General features: G+C 39.0%; 2 protein-coding genes and 1 long non-coding RNA gene across 5 annotated transcripts; 1 reads left to right on the top strand and 2 right to left on the bottom strand.

The window, feature by feature from the left end:
* Positions 1-1,376: 1,376 nt before the first annotated feature.
* On the top strand, positions 1,377-5,509 carry LOC104449656. 2 transcript variants are annotated; one of them, XR_726601.3, is made up of 2 exons: positions 1,377-2,260; positions 3,666-5,509. It is a non-coding gene; the product is annotated as an uncharacterized LOC104449656 (long non-coding RNA). The 2 variants fall into 2 exon arrangements; XR_005546422.1 differs by having other exon boundaries at positions 1,377-2,264; positions 3,666-3,983.
* LOC104449662 (NAC domain-containing protein 7) lies at positions 2,920-7,485 on the bottom strand. 2 transcript variants are annotated; one of them, XM_010063897.3, is made up of 4 exons: positions 7,113-7,485; positions 4,959-5,148; positions 4,594-4,865; positions 2,920-3,950 (listed from the first exon to the last, which is right to left on the bottom strand). In XM_010063897.3, the coding sequence occupies exons 2-4, from the start codon at positions 5,116-5,118 to the stop codon at positions 3,336-3,338; spliced, it is 1,047 nt and encodes a 348-aa protein (XP_010062199.2). In that variant the 5' UTR covers positions 5,119-5,148; positions 7,113-7,485; the 3' UTR covers positions 2,920-3,335. The 2 variants fall into 2 exon arrangements, with proteins under 2 accessions (XP_010062199.2, XP_039157499.1); XM_039301565.1 differs by having other exon boundaries at positions 4,959-5,154; positions 7,113-7,484.
* Positions 7,486-21,801: 14,316 nt separating this feature from the next.
* LOC104449648 (pectinesterase-like) lies at positions 21,802-23,880 on the bottom strand. Its single transcript, XM_010063882.3, has 2 exons — positions 22,977-23,880; positions 21,802-22,671 (listed from the first exon to the last, which is right to left on the bottom strand). Exons 1-2 carry the CDS (start codon positions 23,842-23,844, stop codon positions 21,980-21,982), a joined length of 1,560 nt encoding a protein of 519 aa, XP_010062184.1. The 5' UTR covers positions 23,845-23,880; the 3' UTR covers positions 21,802-21,979.
* Positions 23,881-24,163: the final 283 nt, after the last annotated feature.

The raw sequence follows: 24,163 nt of genomic DNA, 5'->3' as shown, positions 1-24,163 counted from the left end.
AGCGTGAAACACTAACGAGTGGAACCTTCCTCGAGAAAGGCGTTCCAAATCCCATGTAATGTAATAATGATGACGACGCCGTGGTAGAGTCAACAAAGGTGTTTTTCTAATATGGAAACTGATGCAGAGAAAGTGCAAGGAGCATAAAAACAAAATGCAGCGCGTGACAAAGCCCCAGAGAGAGAGAGAGAGAGAGAGAGAGAGAGAAGCACGCAAATAAAGCACACCTATAATGGCTAGGGTTTGGTAAAATACCCACTAGTTGTCTCCCCTCTCTGTCGACGAGCTTCAGTCAGCACCCTTCTATCCAGTCGTCCCCCGCCCTTTTCCGGCTCCTCACGTTAACCAAGACCATATAGAATACTCACATGACTACACCAGAAGCATCTTGTACCTTCTTAATTACAGTAAAAAACAATCAGTGACCCTCTTTATTCTATTCCCCCACAGTGTTAGCTTCATTCCCACCACCATGATCAAGAAAGGACATCGCATATGCTTGGCCCATATAAAGCGGCGTGATAGTAACTCTGATTGTGTGGTAAGATTTTTTCCCTTGCAAGAGGGATGTGAGCCCCCCCATGAAGTATCACGGATCGTTTGTTGTTCTCATAATACCGAAATTAGCAGCTTTTTTTAGAGACTAGTGGGTCAAGTGAAGTGAAGAGACTAAAATGACTCCATTTGTTTAAAGACTGGATCCACCCATGTAGGAAATTGGCCTTTGCGAGCACTTTTCTTCTCGTACGACTTGAGTAAGGAGTCTAGGGTAAATAAATTGTTCTATTCCATCTAATTCTTTTTGGGTCGGATTGTTGTTCTTTCTAACTTGGGAGAGCATGTGCCATTCCTAGCTAGTCGAAAGGATGAAATGAATTGGTGGGACAGATCTAAGGATAAATGATTTGGCGGTACAATTGCTGAGCATAATAGCAGCACATGGGCTTGTCCTTGTTCTTGTGTGTGTTGGTGCTTGATGTTATCTTCACTTGCACACAATACACAAACACATCCGAGGCCGAACTCTAATCATTCAGCCTGCCTGCAGTTGAACATCAAATTCCCTTCTTCGAGCATGTCCGACGTTTGACTTTGGATCTCTCTCTCTCTCTCTCTCTCTCTCTCTCTCTCTCTCTCCATTGAATTTGCCAGCATCTCATCAAGAGTCCCGTCAATTAGGAAAATAAAAGCGTTGACCCCATGTTCCATTCTCTCCTTGGATTCCTTCAAAAGAATCCATCTGCTCTCTAGACGCCGAGATTCAAGGGGAAAGAAAGAGAGAGAAGGCCCTATTACAATTATTACATTTGTATGGCTTGACTTTCCTCCTTTTAAATGGGCTCTCTGGAAACTGAACTTCACCACAAGTTAAAGAAAGCTGTTTGCACGAGCGTCTCTTTAAACACCTTCCTAGGCGAAACTCACTCCATGCAAACCCTAGTTTAAACACGGAAGCTTTGTCTTTCAGTTGCTTTGTCACTCTTTGTTCTCCGACATGTTCGGATCATCTTCTTCTCAGTTTTCTGGAGACAACGGCTCTGGGTGCCCTTAATGCTTGCATGGCTTCTTTCAAGCTTTCTTTTTTTCTTTTAATCTTTGCGCAACTGCAAGAAAGAAGTCCATTCTTCTTGTTCTTCTACTTCTTCTCTTAAGTTTGTGCTTCTTTCAAGCTTTCTTTTTTTCTTTTAATCTTTGCACAACTGCAAGAAAGAAGTCCATTCTTCTTGTTCTTCTACTTCTTCTTCTCTTAAGTTTGTGCAAGTCGCTTGGATGGGTTCTTTTATGTTTGTGATTTTGGTTTGTCTGTAATAGAACCCTGCCAAGTTACTCAAAGCTCAGATGAACCTTACAAAGCACACACGTGATGAGAAGGACTATTTCTCACCAGAGTAAGAGAGTTTTTCTAAGCTGATGCTACTAAAGAAAAATTATGTTGGACAAAGAAAAAACATCCTACATGTTAGTTTGATATATTATACGATTGTATTAGACTATGCATCATTTTTTCACTGTCAATGCCTATCACTTGAGGGCTTGAAGCCATCCTGCCCCTAGGTAAGCAAGACTGCATGTCACCTAAGCTAGGGAGATAGGTCATAAACTTTTAACCAGCAGTAAAACTTCATCATGTAACTTGCATCTTCAATGCCACATTGATCTAACTCATTTAGTTTTGGAGATCCAATATGTAGATGACAACAACAGCATCCATACCAGCTACAAATTGCTTGTGCAGCGATCTGTGAGTTATCATCATGAGGTAGGTATGTAATACTTCACATATATCTTGTTCTCCACATGCATCAATAGATCTAAGGTGCCACCCCATCATGTCCCCACTTCACAAGCAGCCTTCAGGAATCAAATACAAAAGTTTGTGTCAGTACGACTGTTCCAAGACTCAAGGATCCTCCTCTACGTCTCAGCTTTAGGTCAGCGTGATAGGAAAGAAAATGAAAGCTTTAGGGTGTCGTTATATAATCTTTAGCAGAAGTACTTGAGTGCCTTCTACTCTTAAAAATTGGACGAAGTACTTGAGTTTGGCTCGCTTCCCAGCAAAGTTAGCTCATGATCTCTACACTATTGCCACATATGCAAAAAAAAAAAATTATGTTAGTTTTACGAGGAACTTATGTGGCTTACATCCATTAGTTGTATCAGCATGTGAGTCCATCCATTAAAGAATAAAATATTCGATAGATTCATTCTATAAATGGCGCGGTATGATAGGGACAACGCCGATCACTGTTAAAAGAAGATGTCCCAAACAACTGTTGATATAAAATTAGCCGCGTTAGTTCTTTATAAATAACGAACACGAAGGAATTGGCATTCGCGCCCCCCCCCTTTCCCCCAAAAACAGTATCTCCTCCTGTTTCCACAATCAAAGAGAAAGAATGAATTAACAAGATTTCCAAGTGATACAATAAACACTCGCTATTGAAGAAGGAATTAATATCCGCAATAATGATCACATATCAGGAACTTGAATAAACAGCGCATACGGCTGCTAGAACTTACATAGTTCAGGTGGAGGCTACACATAAGCCTGTCCTTTACAAGAAAAGTGCGACAACATTAACCTACACAGTACACATCACAATACCTATATGGAGTTGTTCATCTTTCTAGAAATATAAATGATCTCCTCTCTAACCATTTTCGCTCAGTTAATCATTATACAAAGGTCAGACAGAAGCGCAATGGTCGAATTTATATACTGCCGGCCTCGCTTTATAATGTACACAAGAAGTTGGCCAACTACTTCCATCGTCTAAAATGATATCCTAAAATCAGTATATACCACTGAGTAGTGGAAGTCTATTATTACCATGTCACTTCCAGAGTTCAATTGGAGAGTTGGAAGCATGCATGGACGAGGTGTTGTTCTCTGGCATTATTACTTCAGCTTCTTGCTTGTCCAATTTCCTCACAACAATGTTCATGTCAATGTTTGGTATGAAGATGTGATTTTCATTGGAATAATTGTGCTTTTCTGGAGCATCCTCTTGGCTCAACTGAGAAGCAACAAACTTGTCGAGAACTCGCCAATCCGTTAATTGATCTGCCAGTTGGGCACTGCTGTTGTTTGTCTTTTCTATGTGTTCTTCTTCGGTGATGGCTGATGATGACTGCATAGTGCTAATGGCATGGTTCATGTGTAGGCCAACTAAGGGTGCAACTGATGAATTGAGCATTTTTGGGATCTCTAAGAGTGGGAGTTGAAGGAAATGTTCTTGAGGAACTTGATATTGAAAATCCAGCTCTTTCTTGCAAGCATAGGGGACATGGTGGTAAGCATAATTAGGGTGTGAAATTTGCTTGGGCGAGTCGAGGTCGGGCATGAAAGAGGACTGATCATCATACCAACAAGGAGATCCATGCTCGCTCATCTTGCGTACAGTTGTCATTCTTTTCTTGAACACCCGACAAACAACCCAACCTTCTTCCTGTTCAAGTAATAGAAAAGGTTCACTTGTCAATTTTGTCATCTAGTTATTAAAGTAGCAGTGTTGAAAATAGCCAAAAAACCAAAAGAAAACGCCACCTAGTACCACCAAATAACAAAGACAAAAGTAAGATTTAGTTATATCTTTCTCATTAGATGATTTTCCAATCTTCTAACTTGAAAAAAACAAATCATAGTGATTTGAACTTGCTTTGAGGATATCAATAATAGAGGCCAATCAACATTGTCATCCATATCATCCTATAATTTGGTAAATGCCTTTAGTAATTGATACATAGATCGTGCATACATATCATGGGATGAATCAAGGCCAGATACCTAGCTAGGTAACTATACCTTACAACTTAATATTTCAATTAAGACAAGTTTTATTTGCAGTTGATCATGTGCTTGTAGGGTCATAATTCTAACCTAAGCACAACTACTTCAGTAATAGTTATGCCTTGAGACCATAAAAATCCATATATTTTTGTAGAAACATCAAGCTTTGTCCAAAGCATTGATAAAAGAAGGAATAGTCAAGACGCTTTTGAGATGTCTTAAGGATCTCATGTTGCAATACGCATGGGCAAATTGGACAATTTGAAAAAGAGTTTGTAACAAGATGGTTGATAATTACTTGCCTGACCAGTTCCGTTCTCATCTGTCTCTAAACGGTATTCATGCATAATCCAGTCAGATTTCTGTCCATTCGGAGCTCGGCCTTTATAAAAGACTAATGTCTTCCTCATGCCAATTAAGTCATGCTTGGAGTAAATAGCCTTGTCTCTTCCTGTTGCTTTCCAGAATCCAGCTGCAGTGGCTCTATTTGTGCGAGTTCCGGTTGGATATTTCTTGTCCTTATGGCTAAAAAAATACCATTCATTCTGATCTTCTGTCCCGATACAGCATAACTCTGCCCACATTTTACATTGCATATAGTTTACAATTTACTTTCACTGAATTCAAAATGTTATATTTAGTTGTGAAAACTTGGAACTGCTAGTACCTTGAAGATCCCATGGCTCAATTTTGTAAAGGTCGACGTCCTTAATGACATCAAGATCGATCCTCCTTGAAGTGATCTTTTTCCTCAGGTAGTAATCAACAAGTTCTTCATCAGTAGGGTGGAATCGAAATCCCGGGGGGACACGTGAAAAGGTGTTCATATTCGATCCTCTTTAGATATATCCTGAGACCTGCAGCTGGGTTAAGAATTTTCAATCAGCATTTCTTGAAACCATCTTCAAGATCAACAAAACAAGATGTCAAGTTCATAAACCCAGTAGTCATTTAAACAATAGCTACGTGTAAGAAGCGTGACTAAAGGAAACTTCTTCTTAGAGGTAGTCAAAGAGTTATATCGTGAAAAATGGCGCTCACTTTTGCCATTAAAAAAATATTTTGTTCACGTGAAAACTTGTTTACCATTGTTCGTTCAAATAAGATTTCTATACGAGAATGTAGTTTTTCCCAGTCCGTTCAACCTAGCTTACAAGCAAGTGACATTGTAAATCAACTAAATAATGGCCAAAAGGTAATTCAAAAGCAATGTTAAAGCGCACATTGTCCGCCTCCTGATTCGAGGAAATATGTAAATGAAGTTGATCAAAGTTAACTGATCCATAGATTGAGATATTTTGGGCGATAATTATTTATTTCCTGCTTGACAAACTGATATGACAACTGCTCTTTTGATGATCTTGGTGGTTAATGGAGGATGATGTAATAGTAGTGACAAAAAATTCTTTGAAGTGGAGTTGACCCTAAGGAGGGAATACCATCACATTAGACATTTGTTTGACCAGTCATATAATCCTAACACAAAAGCACATACTTGAGTCCAGGATGCAGAAGTAAGCATATGTAAATGAGCTTTTGAGTCCCAGTTGTTGTTAATCCACTCAAAGATTAAGATCTTAAACTATCAGAGAACGGCAAAAAATGCATAATGTCACGTCTTGAAAAAATGGTATAACAGTAGGATAACACTTCATAAGCCACTGGTATGATTAATACTACATCTGTGATCAGATAATGGATCATTTTGGTCCCAAACAAAGCCAACATATACACATCATAATTGTTTGTCGTTATCTCAATCAAAATTTCATTAATACAAGCTTCGTTTGTATGAACGTTCATCATGTCCAATGGGACTTAGTTGCTTCTCACTCTAATTAAAGCATTGATTTTCCTAAATCTTAAAAAAGAATAAAAGAAAAAGAGATGCCGTTATGTATCCTCAAAAGTTCAACAAAAGAACAAAGTAAAAGAAAAGAAGAATGTTGGTGAGATCATCCTTGGAAGACACGAAAGCGTGTCATTGGACACTTTCCATTTACTTCAACTTTCACATATGTATGACCCCCAAAAAAATAGAAAAAAAGAAAAGAAAAAGCTTTCACATATGACTAGTATAAGTGCCCCTTCTAAATTGTCATGTCCGGGACACACGAAATGATTCATCAACAAAAATTCAAAGGAGCATGCACGAGTGATCAAAGTCAATTAGCTTTTCGAGGTTGGCATGGGGCTCTTTTAAGACACGTTAAACGGATATTCTCCTTACTAATAGCTGGACATTCGCCACAGTATATTGCCTAAAAATCACATTCAAGGATAGAAGCAAGACTTCATATGGAATTGAAGTGAAGTGGAGAAAATTTGTTTCATTTAAAAGGCCTAAATCAAGGTTTCGATTTTATGCCAGACTTCCATATAGATCCTTCTATCTTAACAACTGTAGAAAGCAAAAGATAAAGTAATGGAACACCACGATTCATTTTTCTTGTTTCATATGGAATTGAAGTGAGGAGGAGAAAATTGACTCGGACATAATTGCTACAACAATGATATGGTTATCCACGAGAAAGCTGTTATTCAACAACAAGATGGACAGTCTTCCTCTTGGAATAGTTGGGAATGAGAGATCTAGCTAAAAAGGAGTTAATGACATTATCAATGAACTGGAAGCTTGTTTTGTTCAGCGAATGGCGCTTTTAACGTTCCGATAGATCTACTAAAGAAAAAGTTTCAGCTTACTGAAAATTCTTGAAGCAACCTTGAGTCCGAAATCACAGCAGTCTTCATAGAAAGGATAATTTCAAATCTCCCTAAGATGCATTACCATGAAGGAAGAGAGAGAGAGAGAGAGAGAGACCTAGTTCTTGTGGAAACACAGAGTTGGATCTTCAGGAAACTCGCAAGAAAACCCTTTTTGCTTCAAAAATGGAATGTCGCCTGTATTACTTCCAGTCGATCGCTTCAATTCTGACAAGCCTCCTTCTTATTGGGACAAAGAAAGGACGAGACGCGAGAGTATGCTGTCAGGACAGCACGCACTCCGATCCCTCGGGAATTGAAACCCCAACAGTCTTTTGTTGTTCTCTGTACTTCCACAGGCTGTCGGGTTGTCGGATCGGATCCCGAGGAAGAAGAGAACGAGACTGCCTGGAGGGGCGAAGAAAAAGAGAACAAGAAAAGGTGCGCAGCGGTGAGGAATGGAAGAATGGAGAGGGAGCAGGGTTAAATAAGAGGCGAAACCCTAATGATAAAAGGGAATTGTTTATGATGAAATCTTTATTAGTGTCTCTCTGGTTTCATTTTACTATTATTATTGATTATTATGAGCTCTCATTATCTTTCACTGTCGTGGAAAGCAGAATTGGTGGAAAAGCTTGACGCGGGAAAAAAAGGTGGCGCAAGATTGGCTGAGAGGAGAGATAGAGAGAGGGTCTTGTTGTGCCACCTCCACCCGCAACTGATCGAGACCCCTCCAAGCTAATCTTCGGGAATGCTGTTCTTCATCTCAATGTCTTCGATGTGTCCCACAGAGAGAGAGAGAGAGAGAGAGAGAGAGAGAGAGAGAGGCAATTTGTGAAGTGACAGGAACAAACATTTCAACCCAATAAGCAATCTTGAAATCCTGCAGAAATGGGGTGGAAACATACAATTCGATATATTTTGAACATAAAATAGAAGCCATGATCATTTACGACAAAGCATACATCCATTTGCTTAATTCGCGGGCTGCTGATCCGACCAAATTCTTCATGAGATTTCAGTTTAATTCGATTTAGATAATGCAGAAAATAATTATTTTAGGATATTAACGAAGAGCAATAGTACATTTTACTTGATGAGCTTAAAAGATCCATGCTTTCCAATAGAAGGCACAAAAAGAGTACCCAAAAATCCAATAAAATCGATAATCCTAGCAAAGAAAATCATTTGATTATATTTATTGGTGTTGTTGGATTTGGTTCTATCGTTGGTCACCAATATGACTCGTCATTCATTATTAAGGTGGTAGCTGGTTTACGGTGTTGATGATGATCATTTTGTTAGAGAAGAGAGGCGAGGTGAAAGTGGGAGTGAACCGTGAAAATAAAAAGATCGAAGAGACGAGAGTGACCGTGAATAAGATGTAATTTTCTTTTTGACCTTTTTGAAATTTCATGTTATCTTCGTCAATTTTAAGGTTGGTGTACCGTGATGTTTAAAAAGTTGCATTTGGCCCCCGTGAACATGCATTTTCTTACACATGTTAACGGCGTTAATTTTTCTATCAGCATATTCTGTGCACATGGGTTTTAGGCTGGTAAAGTGCAACATTTTCTTTGATTTTGTATCTATGTCCTTTGGGCTCTCGATTCCAAACTAATAATTGAAATATAAACATGGAAAAGTGCCACCGCTAACCACTAAAAGTAACAATTTATTCTTTAAACTGTTTGAAACAATTCGTCGGTTGTATGATTTAACTTGTTATTACTACTAAATGTATACTTTACTAATTTAACGGGATAATTTTAAGAAAAAGCTTAAAAAACTAGGGATGTTAAAAAATAAATGGAAAACTTCTGGGATAGGTACTAATGGAGCTCCGAGAGGGAGGGAAGTAGACTTTACAAGTCTCTTAAATTTTCTGCTCTCTTAATTTCTAATTTGAGCATTTATTTTTAAATTATAACACCATAGTAATGCCTTTTAGCAATTTGATTAAAACGCGTAAATTTGTATTGCACTTTATGTAAAAATAAGTATTTTGTGGTGCTTGTAGTGGGATGAGATTCACTATTCCCTTTAGTGTTTTCATCGTGTACCACGACAATCCAAATTATCATTTTATGCAATTAACGACACTCGTGAAATTTACAAATGTAGTAACAACATTCAAAATTTATTGAGGCACCTAGCCGGATTGGGGAGCTTTGTCTACCGTGAGCGACTATTTAACTCACCGACGATCCAACGTCCCAAAAGTGTAGCTATAGACACAAAGGATTCTCTTTCTCACACACACAGAGATAGCAAAATAGCCATGTTGTCCCCATGCTAGCCCGAACTCGATTCCTAGTCCCTACCATTTCCACCCTCTTTCTATGAAGCTTTCAACTGTAACAAGATGGCGATGATGATGATGCTTGAGTAACCCTAGTATCATGAAGGTTTCATGAAATATTGGTCCGGCGTCAACACATAAAATGTGATAATTGGATCCTTCTTTAACATGGATTTTTCAACTCACTTCCATGTCACATGAGCCTATAAGCAGGTTGTTCAGTCGCATTATTACTGTCATGATTGAGGTTAATTTGGGGAAGTTCTATCTTCAAGTAATTCTTTTTATTTTTATTTTTATTATCGACACTTTCTTACCTCACGCCCATGTCACGGTTAATAATTAAGAGATAAAGAAAAGTTAATATTGAAAAAGAGTTCGATCTCCCAAAGTTCATATAAAACTTTAAGTAGATGGTGCGTATTTGTTGATGTAAGTGCATGTGCATATTAAAACATAGTTCATGTGTACATAAATTTCTTAAGCAAATAATTATTTGAAACTCAAATGTCAGGAGCCCCATGACAGTCTGATTCAACCAGCAACCTTATGCCCATTCATAATCTATATTTCATTTAGCTCGTGTACGCGTATGTAAAAGAAATCGATCCTCTTTCGCTACGTTTAAGCTCCTAGTTATTTCTAGGATGGTCATGTTACATTTGATTTGTGTATGTATAGATGTTGAGGTGCTGGAGCAATGTGAAATGTTAAAGCAACCATTTATTGAAACCACCGAAATTCTTGTCGAAAAAACGAGGGTAGGCTACGGACATCTACCGAAAGAGTAAATGTTCATAAAGGGATGTCATGTTTGGTTGATCGGTTTCCTTGGTTGCTAGAGGATGTCTCCATACATGATGAACGGGATTGAGAACTAAAGGGGCTATCGAACCCCTCGTACTACGTGTACATAATTGCCTCTAGAGAGCAATGATTTTTTGGGAGTACCGAATTCGCTCGTGATCCATACGCTTCCCTTCCACTTCCCCAAGTCATGATGATAATGGAGTTTTTATAAGCCCCTGTCTCACTGGCTGAGTCGACCGTAACGGGACTCGAGCCCCGTTTCCAACTGCTCACGGTTTTGCTTTCATCCCGTTCCTTTCTGGTTTTTGGTGGCGTAAAACACGAAAACTGTGGATCATATCAACAATCCAGGGTTTTACACTTCGAGAAACTTAATGACTCAGATTTGATCTTCACTTTGCTAGGCAACCTCCCACTCCCGTTCAATGCATCTTACTTAAGTTACGATCGATGACTTGCAAGATTTGTCTTCGACAAACAAATAAAAAGGTGCCAAATCGATCGATTTGACCCGTCCGACTACCTTCTCAGGTCGTCTTCTCCAATCTCTCCCCTCTCTTTACGATGAGGTTTTCAATGAACAAAATCATAGAGTTAGATCAAGAAGAGCGGAAAAGGATCTTACCCATAACCAGGTATAGATTTGTCTAATAGTTTTAGTGAGACCATTGTCCAAATAGTTCTAACTAAAAACATAGGTTGTCAAATGATTAGTGTGGTTTGATATTTAATTATTTTAATACTTCTCCTTACGCATATGCTAAATTTTGACCTAATTCTAAAGCATGATAATATGTAATAGGAAAGGCAAATAAAAGTTTGGAAATATTTGAATTTATCACCTCCTATTTTGATACAATGTGAGAGTTGTAATGCAAGAGAGAGGATGACTTTCCACCATGATATCGGAGCTAAGATTCCCCATTTCGCTTGTAAGTTCATGCCTATAATTCAAATCTCATGGGCAAATCCTATTTCGGCTTGCAAATGAGAGGGAGTGTTGAAAACATTCTAGATCGCTCGACAATATTTTTATTTTTTGGCTCTTTGTATTCATTCGATCTCTCTATTTTTCAATCTAAACTTTTGAATTGTATTTTTTAATAGTTTTCTTCATCACGAGATACTAAAGAGGATGTAAATTTCACACATGTTATTGCTAAATAAAGTACGTCCATTGATCAAAACCCTTTCTAATTGCTGAAGTCAAACCGGCAAGATTCACGAAGAATTGGGTGATTAGCCTTGAAAACATTTTCCACAAGTTCATTGCTCAATGATTCCTTAACCTCATCTGTACATCCCAATAAAAGATGGAAGATGATCAACCGTCAAGTCCCCGCTTCAAATATCACGTGGTGTTAATATTCTTGCATCACTTAAACATGCTTCTCCAGGCAAAAAAACTCGTTGGGAGAGCAGACAGATGATGGAAAGGAAACCAAGAGAAAGCGAATATCATCTTTCTTTTCGGGGATTGAACGGGTGCGAAATAATTTTCGGAGGCAAGCGGGTGGCGGTGGGGGCACCCTGCCGATTGGGATTGGTCGGTCAAATATCCGTCCGCCACGTCACCCTTTAACCCCTCGTTCCAAGGTGGATTCCTCGGGGAGTGGGGCCCGGCGACCGTAACCGGAAGTTAACAAGGGTAAAGCGACAGACCTCCAACCGTATGCTAACGAGCCGGCTGATGCTCGGGAGCCGAGCCGAGCGGAGCGGAGCCGAGCCGAAGGGAGATGTCGGGGGCGAGTGCGGGTGGAGAGGTGGTGGGCCCCGGGGCGGAGGGAGGAGCATGATGGGCCTGGCCTGGCCTGGCCTGGAGTCTCTGAACGTGGCGGCTTGTGGTCCGGCGTGGGGTTAGCCTACTATTATTAAGCCTCCCCAACTTGTGGGGTGGGGCTCCTTCCGAGCTGGCGACCTTTGGTGTGTCCTACAAGGTTGTCCCCACTCGTTAGGTCCCGAAAACGTGGTTTCTCCCTTTGTTATTATGCGAAGCTCTACACGTGCGCCCCTCTCTTTATTTTTCATTTTTATACAGAATTTGTTGGTCACTTTGACCTCTAATTCCATTTTATAAGAGCAAATTAGCAGTTGAGAACATGTTTCTCGTGCAAGCCATTGCACTTGATGATGATGTCTGCCGATCAAATGTAAGGCTCGACCTTTTTCGCTCTTTTTTAATTAATCGATTGTTAGATTTTTCGAAATTTAATTGTATACTTAGGAAACGCATATTATAAAGACGCCGTGGTTGACTCGGTTCGTTGTTACTCCACTCCAACAATTTAATGCAGATGTAACATGCTTTCTTGTAGAGGAGGCCGGAAATGCCCGTTAGCTATTCACGCATGGGTTCTTTTGTTTTAGGTTGAAATTGTAGGATTTGCGTAACTTCATCGTTAATAGGCGTAAACATTTAAAATATCAATAAAGATGTGATTTAATATGAAAGTACTCTTACATAAATTTAGCAAATTTCTTTTCGTTTTTTTTTGCACAATCAAGAATCAAATAGAAAAAATTACCAAATAAGAGAAGAAAGGATTTCAAAATTCGATAAGCAAAGTGAATGAGACTCTTGAATTAATGTATGTAATTCTTAAGAAGGTACACATGATGTCAGGCTATAATTGTTCTAGATAGGACTCGTTACATCAGAATTTCATCCAAAACCCCACCAGCGTATATGATTGCTTTAATTAGATCATGCTTTGACGGTGATTTGTAGGTAATGAATAGACAGAATGAAACTTCTTCAGACTACTTTCGATCAAGATATATTGTTCATTAATGCGCAATTCACATGAATTTATGCAAAAATCTGCAAATCAAGTACGTGGCTCCTAAAAACTCTCCCTCTCCTCCTCCCAAAAAAACCCTTCCTCTCCTAATCAATCCTCTCTCAAAAGAACTTCTTGTGTAGGCTCTGCTTTCCTCTCATTTCCTTTTTCTAAGCCTTGATTTCCCTTTTTATATTTTCTCCCGATCAAATTTGGGAGACTTTTTTTTTTTTTGTCTCGTCTGGCGTCTTCCTTCACCTGTTGTTGTTGCTTTTCTTCACTCCTCGTAGTGAATAAATCTGCTTATAGCTGCAAATTTTGTAAAAACGTCATCACCAGTTAGTCAGCAAGATGCTCAAGAGATGGTTCTGTGACTTCGTTGAAATTTGACAGAAGCTTTCCTCTCCCAATATCTAAATTTAGATGTGGGAGCTTTTGATCTATTTTGATTCAACATATTATTGTTTTTCTTGTCTTAGTATGGCAATGGTGCTGAGAACATTGAATCTAGGTACACATTGCAAACCATAGTTTTTGAAGGGAAAGATCTCGGTGTATGCCTATCATTAATGATTTCGATAATTAGCTGTCAATTGTTTTTTGAAACTATAACAAATCTGGTCTTTTGGGATGTGAGCATGCTTGTAATTGTAAACCATACTCATTTGTTTTTCAGATTTTGTTTTGTTTTGCAACCTTTTTGGGATTTGCTTTGCTTGGAAGCTTCTTATGTTCCTCTTTGTTTGATTATGATATATAAATGAAATTTTCTATTGACCCTAAAAAAAAAAAAAAGCAAAAGCACATGGGTCTTACATATAAATTCAGAAATGGATGGACAAATTATAAGACTCAAAACACAAATGCGAAAAGTTTACTAGAAGTTCTAAAACTAATCACAAAAGTGCATTTGAGTTTAATAACTTTAAAAAAGTGTAATCAAATATTAAATCTTGTTAAAATGTATCATCAGGTCATTCTATTAACTCCGTCAAATTTAACTTACGGAAAATACCGACATGATTATTTTTGTAAGACGGTTTCTTTGTTCTTTGTGACATTGGCTTTAAATAAAGCTCAATAAGATCGAAACACCATCCTTTTGGTCCAAATCCTAATTTTTACCCCAAATCTTAATGAAATTAGATTAAAAAGAAAGAAAAGGCTAAAAGTTATTTTCACAAACTTTTAGAAAAATACGAGTGGGGAATACGAGACGCTAGAGACAGTGTAGAGAAGTAGGAAATAAAATAATTCAAAAAAGAATTCAAAAATATTAAAATATTATTAAAATGTTTCCACGTTAGCGTTGATTGGGCCACGTCAGCCGGCTGACGCTCAGTCAGCAAAATCCGACCAAAATTGGCTAGAAATGATTAAATCAGCAATAAGTAAAAATGTTTATGACTAAATTGGTACAAAAAAGATTTAGGACTAAATTGGCATAAATACAAAAGGTTTAGAACTTTTTTAACACTTGTCCCTCCATGACAAGTTGATGCTAGAGAAAGTGTAGAGAAGTAGGAAATAACACAAGTGAGATCGTAAATGGATAAGTCGCTCACCATTCGTAGGAATTCTCCTAAGAGACAAGAGCAAAACAAGAAATCCTTCTTGTTCTTAAGCCAATGGCTAAATAACTTATCACTCAAAACAAGTCTACCTTCTTATTCATCATAGCATACTTATAGACGTGCTTGGAACAGCCCTCCAGGCATGAGTAATTACTAAGACTCATTGGAAAAACAAAAGGACTCATGGGGTAGACATACTTGTTTTATTAGAAAACTACGACAATTAAGTAAGAACTCTAGAAACCTTAAACGACATTTACTATGCCTTGAAAATATTAGAAATAAATATTGCTAATTGCATGTCCTCAAGATATACTTGATCCAATGTTATTGAGTTAATGCCTGTTGAGGAATGCAAACACCCTTCAGACGTGAAGTAACTGAAGTAGATTTAGAATCGATGATTGCCTTGTAAATCAACAACTAGATTTTTGATTGACATGGTCTAGGAATCTTTAGCATCACAAGTTTTGGGATTTCCGTTGTACTTATGTCAAAGAGAAACCTATCAAAGTAGGTCCTAGAAAGAAATCATGGATGATGCTAAGGGCATGCATGACGCTAAGGGCACGCATGACAACGTTTCTATTTCTTCTATTTCATTGTTTCTCTATTCCCCGAAATAGGTTTGGAACAAAAATCCATTTGGTAATGCAATTTCATTTTTCTATTTCTAGAAAAAATTTCTATTCCAAAAATAGATTTGGAGTAAAAATCAGAAGTTAAAATTTTTAACTTTTCTATTTTTGGAACAAAAATGAGAAATCAAAACTTTCTTCATCGTTCACTCTAGTCATTGCTCGTCGCCCACCCGTTGCCCGTGGGATGTTGAACGCCTGTCGCTGGTCACCGGCCCCACCCATCAACCGCTCGGCACCAACCGCCGACCACCGAACGCCGATAGTTAGCCATCGGACTCCAACTTGCTTGTCATTGAATGTTGGACACCCGTCAGTTGTTGGCCACTCATCGCCAACCGCCGAACACTAGAGGCCCATTGCCGACTACCGAACGTCCCCTGCTGACCGCCCATCAATCACCACCAGCTATCGGACTTTGGCCGTTTGCCACCCACCACCAACCGCCGGTTGCCGACCGCCGAACTCTGGCTTGGCCACTCGTTGCCGGCCGTCGAACTTCGGTCGTTGGCCACCCACCACTAGCTACCGGTCGTCGGCCGCCAGATGTTGGACGTTAGACGCCGAACTCCGGACATTGGCTGTCGGACGCTAACTCCGACCACCCACCATCGATCATCGAACGCTAGATGCCAATCATTGGACATCAGACTCCGGTCACTGAATTCCGGCCATCGCCACTCCTAGAAAAAGAAATTTTATTCTCTTATTAAACGAATTTTTACTCTAGAAATATAAATTCTAAATTGTTATCAAACGCGTGTCTTTGTTGAAAAACTCATCCATGAAATAGAAATTGAGAAATCAATTTATGGCCATAAAATTAATTTCTATTTTAAAAATTTTGTCATATACACCTTAAATGGCTTTGATCTCTTTCTGACAAGTTATAACTAGGTCTACTAATTCGTGTGAGCATACTTACATGGTGCTGGCACCCACATGAGACTTGTTTCGGAAGCGAATGCGAGTTTTGCTCACATGTAGGGTGGAGCTATTTCCATAGCCTTTTTAAGATAATTGATTAAGATGGTTTTATGATGTCATGTTAGGTCATATCTTTTAGTCTAAGTCTATTTCGTAGTTTTTCCATATTTTGATTTTTCTTCACAGAGAACGAAGTCAACTTGTCTTCTTTCTCTAAATGGGGTAAAATAAAGCAACCAATCGAAATTTTTGCTAGAATCTTGATTGCAGATCTCCTCCTTATCTTAAGTATCTAATGATTCAAAGAAGATAAACGACAAAAACCAACTGTTTGAACCTCCGCTTTGCAATTTATTTATATAAAAAAAATCGTGAAAGCTTAGAGGAAAGCACACAAGAAGACTAACAAAAGATGCAAGGAAACTGTAGTTAACAATCTTCCGTGGACCCAATATGACTCTTATTTTCTAAAACCAATGGAAAGAAACTACAAACTAGAGATAGAAGGGAGAGTTCGGTCACTTAGCGTTTTAGGAAAATTGTCCCTACCTTACGTGGCACAAGCACGGACAATTTTTTTCTTTTTGGCAATCAGGTCATTGAGGAATTGGTTTTCGTAAAATGATGTGGCACCTCTAGAGTGGCTTAAATATATCACAACAGGTGGATGTGTAGAATTTATTGCATGAAATTTAAGTTGGGGATGATTTTACACAAAGTCTTAAACCTATTGCATGATAGCCAATATAATTTTAAATATTTTTTACTTTTTTACTTTTTTCCTTTTTTTTTTTTTTTTTCTTTTTCTTTTTCTTTTTTTCCCCTTTTTCCTAATTGTGTCAATTTAATCCTAAACATTTATCAATTTAATTCTAAATATTTTTAAGATTTTTTTTTGTCGCCGGATCTGGCGAGGCCGAGCCTCGCCGGTGGGCTGGGCTTGCCTCCGCGAGCTCGCCGGACCTCGCCCGGCTATCTCTCTTATGTTGAAAGAGAAAACAAGGTTTTATTGTTTTGATTCTTTTTCCGATTCTCGGACGAGAATCAAATTTTTTTTTTTATTCTCAAATCTTGTCCAAAATTGTTCCCGGAACAAATTTGTTCCTCACTTCTCACTCGATTCTCCCTACGGAACAAAAAATCAAGAATGCAGCACTTGTTGGGCAAGTTGCCAAACAGGCCCTTAGTGTTTTAGGAAAATTGTCCCTTCCTTACGTGGCACAAGCACGGACAATTTTTTTCTTTTGGCAATCGAGTCATTGAGGAACCCAAAATGATGTGGCACCTTACGCGTAGCTTAAATTTATCACAACAGGCGGATGTATCCAATTCCTTGCACCAAAATTTAAGTTGGGGATGATTTTGCACCCTTACCTCCCCCAATTCTTAAATGTTTTAATTGTGCTAATTTAATCCTAAACATTTATCAATTTAATTAAATCTTTTCAAGATTTGAATTTGAAGATGTACCAATTTAATTATTCTGGCCAATTAAAATTGGAAATCACCGACATAGATAATTTTTACAATTTTTTTATTTTTTTTTTTTTTACTATTTTAATTATCTCTCTCTCTCTCTCTCTCTCTGTTTTTTTTCCCAACTCTTGATTGATGACCCTCACCTGTTGGTTAGTGAGGGCAACAACATGATTATTTGGTATAGAAAAGTGACTAGATTATAACATCAGGGATTTTCGACCTTATTTGATCGGAATGACTAAATTGATAAATTGTTAAAAAATTAAAATCAAATTTGCATAATTGAAAAGTTTAGAATTGAATAGTTGCCGTATAATATGTTTAGAACTTTTAGATAATTTTTCTTTTAGGTCAATGTCATCCTAATTATTAATTATATAGGTCTCACTATGAAATCTATGAGATCGACGTTGGAGATGGACTTGTCCCCATTATCTGGAGATCATACAATAAAGTTTCATGGACACAGCTTCTTTTACACACCAGACAGATGCCGACCATCATGATCAATTTCCATTTGATTTTAGCCCAAGATCGGGGGGGTTTCGATTCATGGGCCACGACCTTTTCGTGCAAATTCGACGCATCTACTGGCGCGACACCTGACGGTTTTGTCAGGACTATCAAAGGACGTTATTGCCCTTTGGTTGCATCAGCCTATGGTGACATCGACCTATAATCACCAAGTTCTGCTAGGCTCTCGATCTATTTGGAACTTTCCTACAGAATTCAGATCACGGACCCTTATAGGGAGATCTAAACAAGTGACTTTCTTTTGTCAACGTATGATACCCTTATTTATTTACATCGATAATTCAAATTTCAAGTAGGTTTGTGTATATGTTGATTCCACTCAGTGTGGATTGACCAAATTATAATTCATTTTTTTTATCTGTCTTCTTCATTTTCTCTGTAGTTTTAGAGTTAAGTGACGTCATGAACAGTTTTTGCATAGCATACATGATGCAACCATCGTTGTACTAACCAGTCTTGATTTTTCTCTCCTCCCTGATTGAACAAAAATCAATAATATCTTGACTCGAGGGTAATTTAGTGGATATGCGAAAGCTTTGGAAAATATCTGTCAGGTGGAAAGCGTAGTATACCAGCAATGAGTACAAGATACTCAAGATTTGATAAGTAGGAATACAGGTCGGACACATTTTGATTGGGAGACCGTGCACGCAGACAATTATAGTGAAAGTGGAAAAGCAAAAGGCAAGAAAAGGGCAAACCACCTGCCTTTTTCCCCAGACATCACAAAGATAAATAGTATCTTTGTTTGGAAATTGACGATGTCTTCCTTTGTACATTTAGCGAGGAGGAGTTATCTAAATTTAGTCTAATAGATTATGCTAGTAATCTACATTTGGATTCTACACAAAATGCAGGTTTTTTATTAGCTTCTATATGGTAATTGGTTTTGTGACTCACACCATTCATAAAGTAAGCCGATTTCTTTTCATCTTTCGATAATTATCTCAGAGTGTGTCAATAAGTTATAGAAAAACGGTTGAATGCTATGATACTTGTGTTAGGATCCACGTATAAGTTGTGTTAGAAAAAAATCTCACATCAAAGAATTGAGTTGTGTCAGAGAGAAGTCTCACATTAGAAAATTGAGTTGAATCGAAGATAAAGCCCATATTGAAGAATTGATGTGATGTTGAGTAGTTAATATATTATAGTTGGCTTATAACTCATTAGCTTTTACTGCGTGCTCCTAACAACTTGCTCGGAGGCTTTTTGCTTAGAGTGACAACTAAATTGGGGTTACAAAGTGACGCCAGTGGAGAATTGAGCCCATGGCTAACCATTTGGTAAACCTATGCAGTGATGTGGAACAACTAATGTCTATTCTACCGGAAGTAATACCATTCAAATGGGGCAAGGCGGATTATGGTAAGATCATTCCTAGTTGTTTGTGAATTGATTGCGTTATGCTTGTTTAAACATATTGTATGACGTAGTTTTCCTACATCTATGGACAAGTGGAGTCGAAAGTTCAGACATCCATACTATATCGGTGAAAAGAAAACGAGCTACATATTTTTTGAATCTTCCATTTTCAACCTATATTTGTTGCTATATTAAAATCATGAGCTAATGAAACCTCTAAATTTAAGGTGGCTCTAGATATGATCTAATTGAATACATACGACACGATAACTTACCATATATTATTTTGCATCCGTATTCAAATGCTTTAAATTATAATCAAGGGTTATTGGGGGACTGTATAATCAAGATAGTTTTCCCTTAGACTTCTCCATCGATAGGTGAATTTCATTAGAGATATACTTATGTGAGTGGTCTTAATTATTATGATATTAAAAACCTATTTTGGGTAAAAAAAAAAAAAAATTATAAACAATTGTTGGGTTCACTTTTCGAAGAATTTGTGATTTACAACATATTAGTTACTTTACCCAAAAAAATGTTATGATAGTAAAGCCTATTTCATTATAGACACATGAGCGCAAAGAACACAAGCACTTGCATGTTAATTACCGTATGACCATCAACAACCTCTTATGGCCATGGAGAGTCCGTAGCTTATTCACATTTAAGGTTCATCCATTTGGTTTTTTCATAGAAATCATTTTTAAGGAAAATAATTAATTTTCATTTGTTTGATGGGTTACAAAAAATGATTTCAAGCGAAGTTGTTTTCCCTCAATTTAAACTTATTATTTTGGTCTATGGAAAACATTTTATGTAAATCGATTAGTTTTCCGACATCCAATTACAAGAAAGTTAGAAAATAATTTTTTTTTAAAATAATTTTTCTTTGAACAAACGGACCCTTAGTTATGACCAAATCCAAGCCACATGAATAATGCTGTGGGCATTAGAATTGCGTGTTAGGTGTTACGGTGATGATGATTAACTATAGTGCGGTCGCTCAAGTAAAGCATTACAAATGCCATGTATCATTCACCCTTTTCGTCCCGCACGGTCACGACGGGCCATGCATCATTTGACTTAGGTGACATATGTGATTCCCCCATCTTGTCATTTCGGACAAAATGGTCTCGATCCCCTCCCCACCCCTCCGTTGGTGGAAAATCTCACCTAAAAGGACAAATAACTACAGTTTTTCCGCAAGGAGAATTGACATGATTGCGATTTGGTTCGCATGTCACGGTCGGAAAAATAATAATGGGGTTTTATTGCGGTAATAATATGAATGAGAACCGATAACAAATAAAGCTCCAGGAGCTGGGAGTCCCCGAATGATTAAAGTTAATCCCGAGATTCACTAATTGTTCCGAAAATTACAAGACCTGATTGCTGAAATCAGCGATCGAGATGCGCCAACCAAAAAGGAGATTCCCCTTTACGTGCCACTTGTCAAATCCCCGAGAGATCAACGGCCTAAGCAATGGCCTGTTTTGGCACTATATGTTTTAAGATCTAGGATCGAATCCTGAGAGAAGCGCACACGAAGGCGAAAGGCGCAAGTTCGGGAAGGAAACAATGAATTGAAATCCAGGATGAAATCCTTTGCTGATTTGGGCCCTTCGGGCTTGCCAGGATCCAGGATCAATCCTTCCGTTGACTTGGGCTGACGTTATATTGAGGCCGATGATCAGTGCTGGCTTGGGAACAAGAAAGGAAAGTGTTACTAAGATCAGTAGTGAAAATTGTCCACAAAGTCCTAAATTTATTACATTTTTTCAATTAAGTCGATCCAATCAATTTTATTTGAAAAGTTTCTCATCTCCAATAGAGCTCTTGTGAGGTGAGGGTAGCCTCAGAGGTCATATGCAGAGTTGGTTGGCTAGCAATGTGAGACTTCCTTTTGCCAAATGGTAACGTAAGATGACTAGCATTCACGTCAATAATTTCCAGTCAAAATTGGTCGAGTTGACTCAACTGGTAACTTGTGAAAATTTTTAGAATTCAATTAGCAAAATTAAAAAGGCTTATGACTAAATTAACGAAAGTGTAACAATTTTAGGATTTTTTTGAATAATTTGACCCAAGATTAGCAATGATGCCAAACGGTTGATAACTTGCTCTTCTTGGCTAACTACGAAATTGAGATAGGAATAGTTCTATGTAGGCTAGTCCCCATGCACTTTGATTTGGAATAAAGCTAACTTACTCATTAAAAGAAGAGATGAGAATCATACATTCTACATATTTAAATTTCTCGTCGTTAGATTTGTAACTTTTAGCTACTAGCTGAACTATGCAATCTGCTGAATCGGTTTGTATACCATAATTTTGTGTACCAGTTAATACAGCTGACCCAAAAGTATCACTGAAAGTCTGTGCAACGCAAGAAACAAACAACAGAAAGATCCCACCTCTTATTAATCCAATTATAGATTAGACAATTTGGTCACAAGAATTCTGCGTTTCCTGTATGAGGCAATATCAACACGTTAACGTGGTTATTGTAGCAAAGCGAATGAAAAAAAAATGCCGTGATTTAACTCGACAGAACATACATCGAAAGAACTTCTTCAAAGGCCGGGAGTAAACGGGACTCCGGTGGACGGCAACCATGATTGCCCCGCTATAAAGTTGGCGACGGTGAATTTCGAGGCTTCACTTGAGCTCGTTATGACCCGATAACCTGGCCACTTCACACGGCCACTTGTCCAAGCTGCCGGGCCGAGGTTCTTATATTCTCCGTAGTACAACGTACTTAGTGCAAAATTACCATCCCATTCTAGCCAACCAGCCGGATCAATTAGTGTATCAAGGTAAGTTTGCAGATATACGGTACGAGAATATTGTTTCCATGGTCGTCCCAAGTATGATTTGAAGGAGCTAAGCACCGGTTTTAGATCGGGCGCAGCCATGACCCTTGAATTGTGGATTGAGATCCCTGTGTTTTGATTCGGGTCCGTCCGACCTTGGGCTGTGATCGTGTTCTTCTGGCCACTCATAGGCCTTCGCGCATAGATCATGCAATTCTGTAGGACCACGGCCGCGTTTCCAAAGATGAAGTCGACGGTGCCATAAATGTAGCATTCTTTGTAGAACTGGCGTTCGGAGTGGACGTAGAGAGTGTCCTGATAGCCCTCGAATCCACAACGATAGAACACAGAGAGGTCGGAACCGGATCGGAGAGCCACGGCTTGGTGGTTTTGTGGACCGGCAGTGTTGCGGAATGTGATTCCTCGTGCAATGAATCCATCACCTGTTACAGCTGCGATTACAAAACATGTAAGTATTAAATGGTGCATGAATAAATCATCTTTGCACTTACGGATCAATGTATCTTTATGTTTTGAACTTTTGGCATTTACATTAATGTGAAGCAGAGAATGAAACTAAATTACACATAATGCAACAGAGATAAACTCATCCGGAATTAATACAAACTCAAAACTTAACGCAACTAATTTATCTTGTGCATACTAGTTTACTTTGTCGACCATTGATTAAGAATTGTAGATCATGCAAAAACCTATTTTACTGCCGTGATATGGGAGTGATCTGTTCATTACTCACCGACGGTGGCTGAGTTGAAGGTGGTGGAGCCCCCACCAACGCTCCGGCTGCCGGTGATAACGGTAAATCTCAGTCCATCACCGACCATCATTATGTTATCGAGCCCACTCCCTATTACAAGATTCTCCTGATAAACCCCTCTCTTCACATAGATCACAAACCTCTTGCTTCCGCTCCTCTTTGCCGCCGCATCAAGCGCCTGCTGAATTGTCCGAAAATTCCCTGAGCCGTCCTGAGCCACCGTGACGTCTGGGGTCGGGGAAGCCGACTGCAGGAGTCGCCTAACGCCAGCAGTGACCCAACTGGGAAAACCTTGTCCATCGTTGTGTGTAGTGTCTTGCGTGGCCGAGGAGGAGGCATTATTATTTTTCAAGGCCAAAGCGTTGCTTATGAGCTTGGTGACATTGCTGTTGTACATGAGCTGGAACACATAGTCCGCGACGCCGAGCTCTGCAAACCCAGTCCGACAGGTGTCGAGGTTTGTCAACGCGGCGCTGAGCCAGGTCTGCTGGTCCGAGTCAGTGCAGTCGCCGGCTGTGCGGTTGAGGCGGTGGATGGTCTCCTGATAGAGCTTCAAGCAGTCGGCCCACGCGGCCCGTTCCTTGTGGCCGCGGCACTTCGGGCCAAGCCACTTGTTGTGGCTCTGGGCCTGCAGGGCACCTTCCATGGCCATCTCGACAGCCATCTTCCTGAACTCGGACATGCGCGCCGGCACAAAGCGTCGTGGCGCATTTTGCATGAAGTACTTGCACTGTTCCGGGTAAGGAGTCTTGTTGCACCAACTTGTGGAAACAATGGCCAAGCTGGAGGAGATGAATGAGAAGAAGAAAATCGTAAATAATGTCAGCACGAGCTTCGCCGTAGCCATCGACGAACTGGTTGTGGTTCTTGGAAGTTCAATGAGATATTGTGACGTTTGCTGCTGTAGGCTGGCGGAGAGATTTTGTTTATATAGGGCAAAGAAAGGGTCGAAGAAGATGATAGATAAGAGAGTAGTGGTTGACAGACTGGCTTAAAGACCGAACACCACATGGCAATGAACTGGTAAAATAATGACTGCTGGATCTAAACATTTGACCGGGGACTTCATTGACCGTTGTGTATTTTAATGTGTTTCTTAGAATGTCAATAGTTTTATGAACAAGGACGGGGTCGAGGAGGGATGATGTTTTCCAGTGGAACATGGC

This window comes from Eucalyptus grandis, chromosome 1, assembly GCF_016545825.1.
Source record: "Eucalyptus grandis isolate ANBG69807.140 chromosome 1, ASM1654582v1, whole genome shotgun sequence".
NCBI lineage: Eukaryota > Viridiplantae > Streptophyta > Magnoliopsida > Myrtales > Myrtaceae > Eucalyptus > Eucalyptus grandis.
The sequence above is the reverse complement of the archived record's forward strand: the minus strand, read 5'-3'. Positions and strand labels throughout refer to the sequence as shown.

What these genes read in the sequence shown, in the direction of transcription:
- LOC104449648 (XM_010063882.3), bottom strand. Translation starts at nt 23,844, where the DNA reads ATGGCTACGGCGAAGCTCGTGCTGACATTATTTACGATTTTCTTCTTC. An exon ending in CTTCAACTCAGCCACCGTCG is followed by an intron (nt 22,672 to 22,976) that starts GTGAGTAATGAA and finishes TTGTAATCGCAG; the next exon opens with CTGTAACAGGTGATGGATTC.
- LOC104449662 (XM_010063897.3), bottom strand. Translation starts at nt 5,118, where the DNA reads ATGAACACCTTTTCACGTGTCCCCCCGGGATTTCGATTCCACCCTACT. An exon ending in TGAGCCATGGGATCTTCAAG is followed by an intron (nt 4,866 to 4,958) that starts GTACTAGCAGTT and finishes AAATGTGGGCAG; the next exon opens with AGTTATGCTGTATCGGGACA. An exon ending in ATGAGAACGGAACTGGTCAG is followed by an intron (nt 3,951 to 4,593) that starts GCAAGTAATTAT and finishes TTACTTGAACAG; the next exon opens with GAAGAAGGTTGGGTTGTTTG.